At 36.5% G+C, this 12,728-nt stretch overlaps 1 protein-coding gene across 1 annotated transcript in view; it reads right to left on the bottom strand.

The window, feature by feature from the left end:
* HSD17B4 (hydroxysteroid 17-beta dehydrogenase 4) overlaps window positions 1-12,728 on the bottom strand; it is a 53,589-nt gene that overhangs the window by 22,228 nt on the left and 18,633 nt on the right. Inside the window, exons 13-17 of the mRNA XM_072360128.1 lie at window positions 11,720-11,953; window positions 11,284-11,335; window positions 10,799-10,870; window positions 9,235-9,338; window positions 6,368-6,433 (exon numbers count right to left, since the gene is read on the bottom strand). Of these exons, the coding sequence (XP_072216229.1) occupies window positions 6,368-6,433; window positions 9,235-9,338; window positions 10,799-10,870; window positions 11,284-11,335; window positions 11,720-11,953 (528 nt within the window). The remainder of the gene's footprint in view (window positions 1-6,367; window positions 6,434-9,234; window positions 9,339-10,798; window positions 10,871-11,283; window positions 11,336-11,719; window positions 11,954-12,728) is intronic.

Genomic DNA, 12,728 nt, shown 5'->3' with positions numbered 1-12,728 from the left:
CACATCATTTTGTTTTACAGGAAATCAAACGAAATAACAAGTGTTATAGATCTTTGTAAGAAATCCATGGACAAGGGAAGGAAATCAACTGTTGGAAATGATGATCATCTTGCTTAAACAAAATCACTGCTATCCTAACACCTTTTCTTTTTGTACAATCTAACCACACAAAATTCTACTATAAAAGAAAGCCATTAATTATTATCATAATTAGTATATTCTGATCTTCCTAGTGGGGATGCACACATACATAAAAACAAAACAAAGCAACAACAACAAAATCAATCAGGTACAGCAAGCACCATAATACGTAATAAACTCCAAATGCAACCATTCACTATCTACATAATCCTGAAACCTCTAGACCAATTAAGATAACATTGTCACGTCTTTCCTATGGCTTCACATTCCTTGGTTCTGCATGTATCATCCTTAGTTGTTGAGCACATTTTGTCAGACATGCTCTCAGTATCTGTGAACCTACTGCAGAACTTTGTTCTTTTCATTATGAAACAAATTATTTATGCTACAAATAGCAAAAAATTACCTGAGGCTCTCAGGAGGCTCTTTGGCACTATATTCTGAAGTTAATTTAAATTTACATGTTTTCAGGCAATGCTGTGCCACAATCTTTACAGAGCAGGACATAAAGAAACATTTGTCTTGTAACCACATTTTCCCCATCTGCATGAACATGTTTTCATCATCATCTCTCTCAAAGGACTGTGCTCCATTCATTCAAAAAACAGCCTTAATTCAGAACATTCCCATCCCTCTGTTTTTGTTTTCTTTCTCTTTTTTTTTCTTCCTTTCTTTTTTTTTTCTTTATTCCAAGCTGTTAAAAATAAGAATAAAATCTCTCCACAGAAACAGGCAAAAGCTGGAAATAACTAATGTCTGTGCACAGTGTCACAATGAGAAAATTGCATATTCTACCTACATCTATGTTTTCTAATACTAGGCTTAAAACGAAAACAGATATGAAATGTATTGTATAAATGATTATTTTCCACAGGTGAGAACCAGCATCCTAATTACACAGAAGCTTGTAAGGATCTTCACATTTCACATGTAAAGCGGTGTTTTACAGCACTGGACCTGGTGACAATGGGTGGACAACATTTTACAGTAGATTTCACTTCAGTAACACACTAGACTTTTAAATGTTTCCTGTACACATCTTTCCTCCGAGTTATCTTTTTAATAAGGTTTATTCCAAAGTCCACACTTTTGCAATAAACTTATTTTGTACACTGTCTTCATGCTTGTTTTCACTTGGATGAAGAAGTGTGGTTTTGACAGGATATTAGACAGTGAAAACTCAAACAGCTAGAGAAGAGCCGTAAATGGGAGAGGACAGCAAGACTGAGAGTCACTCAGGAAGGGAGTGTGCTGTGGTTTAACCCTGCAGGCAACTAAACGCAGCCTTTCATTCACTCCCTCCACCTAGCCAGATAGAGGTGAGAATTGGGAAGTAAAAAAACTGAAGTAAAACTCTTACACTGAAAGAAATAATAGTAAACATTTATATATATACATGTATGGAAAAATTATATACATGTATACACACAGTCTTATAAACATTTGCCAAACAATGCATAATATGATTTCTTACCACCTACTGACTGATGCCCAGCCAGTCCTTGTGCAATGTTTCCTCCCCTTGACAACTCTCTGCAGTTTTACAGTTTTATCACCTGTCATAAAGTAAGGAACATCTCCTCGGCCTGTTTAGGTCGGCTGTCCTCATTCATGTCCCCACTCAGCATCTTGTGCCCACCCTACTGGCAGGACAGCATGAGAAGCACAGAAATGGAAACACCCCTGGCTCTGTGCAGTACTGCTCAGCAGCAACCGAAATATCAGAGCATTATCAACCCTGTTCTTCACCTAAAGCCAAATTACAGCATCATATCAGACAACATGAAGAAAATCGGTGCTGTCTCAGATGAAACCAGGACAGAGGGGAGACTCCTGAAGTCATATACATGGGTGATGACAACACTACCTGAGGTACCAATTCTATTTCTTCGAGAATAAAAGTGTCTGTATTTTAGGGAAAAAAAAAAAAAAAAAAGGCTAAAAAGGAACAATTTATTCACATCTTGTTAGTCAATACTTGATCTATAGGTGGCTTTATGCAGTTTGTGTGCTTTAAATCCGATCAGATAAGTTCAAGTGTGGATTTACTGACTCTTTCTGAAAATCCCTCAATAAATACAAAATGATTACGTTTCCTACAGCTGGCTTCTCTATGCTGCTTTGTATCACTGTCTTGAAGAGCACCACACACCGTACATCACTTCTTTAAACACACACTGTGGAATTAAAATGCCTCGTGAATTTATAAACATCTTTAACTTACAGACAGAAAATGGAAAGACAGCAGAAAAGGTCAGAATTGTCAGCAGCACAAACCAATTCTGGCTCTCCAGTGTAACATTTGATTAAAAACTGCATCATGAAACATTCACAGGCAAGGAATTTCAAAAAGTCTTGAAAGATCTACCCAAAAGGATGGCTAATTTTTTTTAGCTGCATACCAGAACTGTCATGTGCCTGAGACAGCTACGTTGCATGGAGCAGCAGTACCAGGAGTATGATTTGTGTGACAAGCCACATGATGCTGTTTTTAGCAGAGGCATGTTGGGGGCGCAGTTGCCTCTACATACAGTTTGTTCCAAAATAACAGGAGATCGAAGACGCTTCGAAATCCATCTGAACAGTTTTGTCTGCCTCTTCACCTTGCCTGTTTCTCATCAATTTAAGTAACAACAAATACTCAAGATTCAAAATTGAAAACGGGAGAATGTTACAGTGAAAAACAAGATGCTGACACAAGAGAAGGTAATTTTTCAATTGATAACCATTCCTTAAAAGCTAGACATTTTACCAAACTAACTTGACATTAACAAAAATCTGGAAGTTCTTCAAGCTTCTTGTAGCTTCCATTTTCCTTATCAACAAAGTGGAAAGGAACACAGAACAGTATAACCAAAACTGCTTCTTGGAAAACTTAATTTTGTGGGATACTGTGTACTTACTGTGACAATATTGTATATGCTGAATATTCATTTTGATATTTGCAGTTAGGTAACAGTTCTAACTAGCAGTTAAATAACAGAAGAAACTGATTGCACTGAACAATATTAGAATACTGTAGATTTTTTCCCAAACAAGCAAACAAAAGAAAAACTGAAAGCTCCAACAAACTCAAGACCTTACACCTTTTTCTTTCCTCAAAAGTGGCCTGCATCACTCTGACACCATGAACCTCAAATACACACTACAGCTTATTTTGTGTTTGTCATCACAAAATGAATTCACAGAATCATGGCATGAGCTGAAAAGGATCACAATAATCATTTAGTTTCAATTCCCTGCTATGCGCAGGGTTACCAACCACTAAAGAATTCCAAAGAAACCAACACGTTTGGAAAGGTGACAGTAACTCTCTGGAGATGCAAGTGTCTAAGATTTAAGTGCGTCTAAACTGCATGAGGAATCATTTACCAAAATTTATTTGATTTAGAAGCATAAGTTTCTGGTTTGAAAGCTGGCAAAAAAAGAGTAGCTTGGTGATACTGAAGATCTGGAACTGTGTTATACTTTCCCTAATTGGTTGAAACTGTATGAATCATTTCTTGTTAAATGGCTAATAGTTGAGCATCCTCTAGACTTTGTGTTCTTCTGTCAAAAGCTCTATTTTTACTCAAAGGATTTATGGAAGTATGCCCAGTAAAGCATGGCTCTGGTTACAGAGAACAAGTTAGAAAATTCCACAGCACAAACGTATCTCTGCAACATGGGACAAACGTCACTTGCTCTTTACAGAGAAAACATTTTATGTACTTCAGCAGGATAAAATTTTTAATCCTTAAACAGCTTTAGAAGCCCAGATACTTAACTACTTTTCATCTTCCAGGAGCTTACAACGTGGTACTTCAGGTCACTCATTCAAAAGCACTGACTGATCTTTAAACAACTTCTCCAGAATAGGCTCAAATTTTTGCAGGGTAAAGACTCATTATAGTACCTTATTATACTATCAAATTAGCCTTTGATACCACTAACCAAAGGGATCACTTTGCTCTGATCAGTACTTATGTCAGTAGACACTGACATAAACAATCATATTTCAAGGAACTGTAGTTGCTGTACCCTCCATTGTGCAACATACACAGTGAAGGGCTAAATCAGCTGTTGTGCCTATGTTCCCAGTATGCTCTTCCCTATAAAGCACTTAATCCTGCCTGGAAACAATAAAAAGTACCCTTCCTCTCGCACTCCAACTTTACTCAGGGTTTTCAGCAGCCTTCTTGTATCCGCAGAGTGCACATACAGCTGCAATGTGCAGTGTACAGTGAAGCTAGGGAAATGCCAACACATAGGTAACAGCAAGCAGTTAATTTAAAATTAAATGTAGTTTCTACAACAACCAGAGTCATCGAATTCAATGAAAGAAAGGAGTCACTGTAAATGTTTTTAAAAGATGCGTGATGATCCAGGTATCAGGAAGTTTACTATATGATGAGACTGTGAGAAGCGAAAGGGGACAAAACTCTTGTTTTTCTTAAGTAAACTGTGGTGACACAAAAACAGCCTGCTGAATGTCACAACAATCTTTGGAAACTAACACAGCTCACGTTAACAAATGACTCTTAAACTGTTTTGATGGCTGAATGGCAATGGCAATTTTTGCCAACACCCTAGGCATTTAAACACAAAGAAGAAATAAACTCCATTTATTCCATAACAGAAATGTTAATGCAATTTGCACGCCAGCTTCTATTTACAAGAAGAATTTTAGGCAGTTACATGTCATTCCACTGACACAGGAATGTAAAATTTTGATAATGTTTCCCCAAGTTGTCCAACACTTAAAATCCTGTACTTTTCCCATATAGTTCCTGAGATCTACATATTCTCCATCCTACACACTAGTATCATGACTTGAACACAGGTGCTATTGAATAATTTAACAGATAAGCCTTCTAATGCTGAAAATCCAGTGCCTTTAGCCCTGCAAGATCTAATCTGAGATGAATTATCACTGTATACTTACCTGTCAGAGCAGATAATGAAACAAAAGCAGTGTGATGGCTATTCTGTGCCACCTATTTTATTGCCAACAAGCTATTTTGCAGTAGCAAAGTTTCAAAATTTCTACATCATAGGATGCACACAGCAACAATCCTAAACAGATTCTAGCTTGAAATTTAGGCTCAGAAACTAAACTAGGAATGAGGGGTCACAAATGCCTTCTGCAAGCTGATGAATCTGGAATTAATCCTGCAACTATCACACAGAGAAGAATCTGAACCTGGTTTTCAGCATTGGAACAAAATGCCTTAACAACTCGACCATTGCTGTGTCTTACTTTATCTCTAATAAAGTGTCAGTTGCTAGACAGCATCATTTCTCCACCTCTCCAGAGTAAAATATTTTCTCATTTTTCCCTTTCTGTTGATGTGCTTACATGCTTTTGATAAAGTCTAATCAGAACTGGATGTCTGTGTCCTTTAGAGTGACACTGTGTCTTCTGCGATGCAGCAAGTAAATTAGTGACAGAAACAGGAATGCTGACCTAGTGTCTGTCTTGTTTAAGTGACAGGAGTAACTAGGACTTCAAGTACATAAATCAGCTGAATGAGACTTCAGTTGAATTACTGTGTACATAAGTAGAGCCAAGCAGGCATCATGGTTACCACAGCTCAGCTGATGACCAATAATTTAATTGAACACCTCCAAAAGGTATAGCCTCCTGTCAGGACTGCACTGCTTCTAAAACTAATATTCTCTCTCTTAATGCTGGTACCTTTCCCTTCTTTCTTGTCTTACATTTCTGCACCTTCAGAAACGGATAGATTTTATTTACTTAAGTTTTACCTTTGGAAAGTAGATGCCTGTGATTCAGTGTGACTGTGGATGGAAGGAAACATATCTAAACAGACACATGTCAGTATTTCAGGTTTACCTAACAAAAACTACCAAAGAAATAAAAATTTTCAAAATCTCTTATGTTTTAAAGCCACTGTCTTTTTGCATGCAGCATTTAACATAAATTTTGAACTTCCTCTTTTTTTTCCCTCTACACGTGTGTGTTCACTATGTTAATTTATTCTATGTAGAATTTTGTAATAAAAAGCATAATAAAGGTGTCACCATCTTGTGAAAAAATCGTTTTACTACACTGAATACACTATTGTATCTTAACGTAGCAAAAAGTTTACCTTCAAATTATACAAGGAGTACAAGGATATATAAATTCTGGAGTTATAACAAAACTGGAGCTATTAGTATTGTGCAAGACTAGTTTCTCCAAGTAAAATAAACATTTTTACATCCTGAGCATGTACCACTCTACCTGATCAGCTGTTGTGATGTCAGAAAGTACAGCGTCCGGAGGTCTGTTGGGTGGATTAACTGTTACCTAAAGAAAAAGTTGTCAGATCAATATTTCACCACAAGAAGTCTTTTATCAGAATTACAGTTAAAAATGTACAGACTAAATAGCATTTACAAAGTTGTCAGGGTTTCTCCCAACCTTTCTTCAAGGACAACCAGGAGAAAAATATTAACATTAGAAAAATAAGTTTCGAAACCCGCCTTTGCAATGACAGAGAGTATAAGGCACCAGATTTGCCTAATTAACCAATCAATTAGCCAATCAATTTGATTACATTGTTTCCAAACTATTCAAAAAGATCAAACAAGAATTACATTAAAAACTAGTCTCATGCAACAAGAGTATTTTGGAATGTAGACATAAAAGTGAAACTTTTAAAATTATATCCAATACAAAAAGATTTACTCCCTTGCTTACAAACTACGTTGCCTTCAGTCTTTCAGTAGCTTTTTCCTTCTGTCTTTACAAATACATTCTGAACACGAAACCACACAGCATTCTAAGCAACCTGCAGATGCATACAGGTATGGTTGATTCAAAAAGTCTGACTTGAAGTTTGACAAAAATTCTCTATGACTGATACAGGTTTATGTAAAAAATATAAAAAAATCAAAAACAAACCCAAAACTTAAAAAACAAAACCCCAAAGAACATTCCCTACTGTACTACAAATGTACAAAAAAGGTGTGAATCAGTGAAAATGCTGAGCTTACAATAGCCCATGTTGAACTGACTTATTATTGTAGCGCCTCAAGGCTTTAATTCACAGTAACAACATTCTGTCAGAGCTGGCCCTACTCTTCCACATAGCAATAAAGAGAAGTTATACATCAGAAATCCGAGCAGTTACTGCATGCATTTGGACATGCACACTGTGTGTTCATGTGACATTCATCACTTGCTAACTCTCCCCCAAGAATGCAGGAGCACCACTCCAGCAGAAGTGAGAAATAAAAATGTTTCTCTGCTCTTAGGTTTTCCAAACCTCACTCATATGGACACATAGATTTATGAAGAGCAGCACCTAGAGTTTTCTTGCAGAAACTGCAAGTTGAAACCCAACACTCCTCAGCATTTTAGCAAGCTAAGATTTTTTCCAAAGCCATGTATTGAAGCATTAAAATGTGATCAACTACTAGCACAAACTTAACATATGAAAAAAAATATACTAAATGAAACATTAGCACCCTCTGTATACATAAACAGAATATTGCCACTAGAGATCAATTATTTTCAAATGAAAACAGCCCCCTGATCTACCTCACCCCTCCCAAATAAAATAAAAAGAAGTTCTGAAGTGGAGGAAAATAATATACTGCAGTGATAAACTGATGAAACATGGCATCATGGATTCCAAATTGATGTTATAAACTTCAGACAGAAATTAAAGTGGGGTCAGTACAGCAAAATTGGTACAGGGTTAAAATCACACACAAAAAAAGACTGTTATGTATCTAGATGGCATAATCCCTACAGCTCAGCAGTAGGCCTCCAGGCAAAGTCTCAACTTCCTTCTTGTCACTGACATCACTGCTCATGCTAAACAAGAACAGCCAAAAAATTACGATCTTAAAGTTACTCATGAGAGCTAAAGCTCCAAAAATCTACTTTTACAAATAAAAGACACTTTACTGCTCTTGTTCAGGTCTCAGCAGTTTTTAAAAGTTGCTGAGATCAAAAGTAAATTGAGAAGAGACACTATCAAGGCTGGCTTTTGTGACAAAACATACATTTTTTTCCTCAGTCTGTTTAATAAGTGTCATTGACAGTAATTAAATATGAGGGCTGCTCTGAATGTAATGTCCCCTATTTTATTACGTTGGCCCTCAACATTAGAGGTGGATGTTGGTGGTATTGCAGTAGAGGTTGAATCAGTATTCTGTTCTATGTTGTTCCTGTGTGCCAGATGGCAGCAGAAGGGCAGTTTGATAGAATGGATAGCTGGACCAAATCTAGATACTCCAGGTTACAGCCAGCTAGACTGCCAACTTCAATAGATCCTTTTCTAAAAGACCTAATATGAATCCATTTGAGAAGCCTCCTGTCATGCTATAGATTTCATATTAATTTTGATTTAATTGAAAGACATTATTTTCTAATGCCAAGCTCATAAATGACTGCAAGTTATTATAAATACTGTCAGCATGAAATGGTATCCTTACTAATGACAGACAAAATGTTCATGTAATACTTGCTATTGACATACCATAGAATTAATTAGATAGAGAGAAGCAAACAGCCCCTCACAAATTTAGAGCAGCACAGAATATGAAAATACCAGTTCCCAAAACTTCTATTTTTGCTTTTTCATTTACTTACAACTACAGCAATGCAACTTAGTTCTGATTCTAAACATTTTCCAGGTAATTGCTATCCTGTGCTCACTTAAAACATTTTGTATTTGTAATTTCAAATATTTTATTGTAGGAATATCCAACCAGTACCATGCTGAGGTTCACTTTGCTCTCTAATTGTAAGAATATATGCATTGACTGTCCAGGTCCTGAACATTACCTTTTTCACAGGTTCTTACTGCCTTCATTTCACTGTGAGGGTGGTCTAACACTAGAACAGGTTTCCCAGAGGGGCAGTCGGTGCCTCATGCCTGCCAGTGTTCAAGAGATATTTGAATAATGTGCTGAATAATACACTTCAACTTGGTTAGGCCTGCGGAGGTCAAGCAGCGGGATGTGATCTCTGAGGTATCTTCCAACTGAGCTATTCTATTCTGTACTATCCCTTCCTACTTGAAATAGCAAGTATTTTTCTGAGAATGACAGAATTATTAATGTTTTTTTTCTTAATATGAATCTGCTTTAACTTACCTTGGCCTTTTCTGATGTTCGTTTTCCACCAAATCCTCCAGCTCCAACAAAAAATAAAGAGAACTGGTTATAGCACACCAGATCCTTTCCGCAATAGGTATTCACTGAAAAACAAGAAAGAAGAATGGCTGTATAATGTACTTTTTTCCATATAACTAACATGCGTTGGTACAAGAGAATAGTTGAGCTTTAGATATGCCAAAGCTCGCTTTAACAAGATAAGGAAGAAAAAAAACAGTGGTTACACTCTCATATTGCATTATTGTGAATCACTTCTTGGCTAGCAAAAACTGACCAGCTGTTTTTATATTATCTTGAATTTTATCTATACGCAAGCACTAAATTTAAAAATGAGCTATTAAAATGCTGATGACATTTAAGGTGTTAAAAATGCATCACTGCAATTAGTATTTATTTCAGCATTTCACACTGCATTAGCAATTTATTTAATAGGACAGTCTTGAGCTATAAAATACAAGTTATTAAAAGCTATTAAGAATCCCTAGTGTGTAAAGTATGCTAGCAACTCACACAATAATGTAATACCATTCTACATAAAGTGGTGCATTAAAAGAGCTCATGAGCAAGCTTTACTTTAAGGTCAGTCATTCCTGAATCTAAACATCTCACACTGAATCATTACAACTCAGGTTCCTATTTCCAGTTCATGCATACTCCACTTCCTCACACGTCAGACTGAAATTTAACATATTGACAGTAATGCCCACTTTCATTTCTAGAAGGAATTTAAATGAATGTTTATAAATAAATAGCCATTACATAATGACCATCATAAATAACCATTCTGCTCACAAAAAGAAGCCAAGGTCAGGGTGGATGGGGCCCTGGGCTGTTTGATCTGGTGAGTGGCAAGTAGTGGGTTGGAACTGGACAGGGTTTAAGGTCCCTTCTATCCTAAGCCATTCTATGATTCCAAGTCAGGCCAATAAGGAAGCAAAACACAACAAGGAGGAACAGAAGGACAGAAGCACCTTTATAAAATTTTGTCAGTAGACTGGGAAAATAAAAACTTAAGAGTGATTAGAGATTCACTGACTACTAATCTATTCCTGTAGACTAATTCTTCATGGTATATCACACCTAAAGATTTCAAAATTCAGGAAACATCCACTTAGCAGCAACTTCCAGCAATGTTCTGATCCCTTGACTTGGATACAAGAGTAAGGAAAGTTCTGGAGACACGTGTTCTGTTGTGGAAGAGCAGCAGATCTAAAATGGCTGCCTTCAGACAAGACTAACTATTCTTATTAAAGAACTTTTTTCACTTTGTACAATGCATTATTTCCCTTGCACAGACAGAAAGCAAACCACCGAAATCTTCTTCCAAAAAACAGTGTTCTTAAATTCAATACATTGACTGCCTAACAGTGACATTATCTACATAGCTATCAGTAATTAGCTCATTTCTCAGCTCTCATTAACATGTAAGAAGGTTAAAGTAAGATTTTATTATGGAAAGTCTGGCAGTTACTGCTACAGCTAATTAAATATTGAGCCTCTGAAATTTTAGTACACCTCCCTAGAAAATTATGAACCATCTCACCATCTATAAGCAAGACTGCTCCAGAACCTTTGTCAAGTAGATCAGCAATAGTTGAAACAGACGTTAGTTCTCCTGTAAGAGAATAAGAACATATACATATTTTAGAATCATAAGGTTTTCCTTCAAGAATGCGTACAGATCACTAGTTAATATCTAATTACAGAATCGTAGAAACTTGAAGAGAATCATATGATTCCATACAAGTAATAGATCAGCGTGTGTAGTATTTTCTTAGCATTAACATAACACCATAACACCAGGAACATAACACCAGAGCTCCAAAACATTAAGTTTCTTATTTCCTTCAACAGTGCAATGGTTTGGCCTTTCTTCTCCCCAACTTTTTGTAATAAGTGTAAATATATTAAAAAACAAAAAAAAAAAATAAAACAAATTGAAACACAGCTTCCCTCTTCCTAATTTTAACATGACTATAAGAAAAGTTGACATGATGACAAGCAAATCAGCAACACAAAAGGACTGACCTGAGGTTGGTAATGGTTTATACAGTTCCAGGTACTGCTCACCATGAAGCATCTATGAAGAGAGAGGCAATGTTACAATAAAAATATGCTCCATACTCTGTTGCTCTTCATTCCCCCCAGTCCTTAATGGCCAGGAAATCAATATTTTAGAATGTGATGAATTGTGTGTTGTTGTTGTTGTTGTTGTTGTTTTTAACTCCAGCTTCATGTCCAACAACAAGTATTTTCAAAATGATATTTAAGTTTTTTTTTTCATACCACTTTAGAAATATTCAGTTCATGTAAATGAAGTAAATTAGTTATTTCTTATGAAGAGCAAATACAAAACACTGAATTTTCCTTTTCTAAAACAGACTTGCTAGTATTACAAATGTGCTCATTAAATTCAATTTATAGTTACAAAAAGGACAAACAAAGATACTTAGCTCTTCCATACCTTTGCAAGATCCATATCTAGTCCCGGAATAGAAGGAACAGCATCAAACATTGAAGTCTGAGCTGGAATGACTCCAAAGGTAGGTAAACAGCAGAACTCCTCACTTCCTTCAAATAGAAATTTCAGGTGATCCGGATCCTTAGTTGACATTCCCACACCAAGAGCATACAGAATAGGCTCCAAGTGAGTATATTTATACACATTAGTAGTCAACTTCCGGCCAACAAGGCTTGTCTGAAAATCAGAAATCAGTGTAAAATAAAACTTCCTAACACTTAGTAACACACTTGCACTCTTTCTATAATTCTCATTTCAAGAAAAATCCAGATTTGAGCGTTTTCATAAAAGTATAGTTCCATGTAAAGGTGCAGATACTGTAACACATTAGTATTTTAGTTGCACTACAAGCAACCTTACTGTAACAGTCTTACTGCAAGCAGTTTACATTGTAATTTCATATGGCTCTGTGCCCAGCAATGTACAAGTGCTTTTTTTAAAGACAAGCTGTCAATGAAGTAGTACTAATAAAATCGAAAAGAGGAAAAATTAGCTATATTTTAAAAACGAGAAGTAAAAATGCACTGCCTAGTTGATGTCTTCTCCCACCAGCTTCCTCACATGGAGCAGAGTAGCAGGCACCAATCTCTGCTCCCTGGTGACAGTGCCAGCACATGAGAAAACACCAAAGAGCTGCATCTTGGGACTGACCAGTTGGGTGTTAGGAAAAGCTCCTTCACCAGAGGGTGGTGAGCATGGAACAGGCTCCCCAGGGCAGTCAGTGGTCGCTGCCCCACACTGCCAGAGTTTAAGTGTGCAGATAATATTCACAGACATAGTGTTTTAATGATGGGTGGTCCCATGTGGGCCAGCAGTTCTACTCAATGACTCTTGCAGGTCTCTTCCATCTTGGGATATTTGGTGATTCTTATCTGAATGATACCTAACTAAAAAGGCTTAGAAAATTTACAAGTATTTGCATTCTATATTATTCTGTCAATTTAGCATCAAG

This window comes from Excalfactoria chinensis, chromosome Z (genome assembly GCF_039878825.1).
Source record: "Excalfactoria chinensis isolate bCotChi1 chromosome Z, bCotChi1.hap2, whole genome shotgun sequence".
Classification (NCBI taxonomy): Eukaryota; Metazoa; Chordata; class Aves; order Galliformes; family Phasianidae; genus Excalfactoria; species Excalfactoria chinensis.
This window is presented reverse-complemented; position numbering and strand designations above follow the sequence as displayed.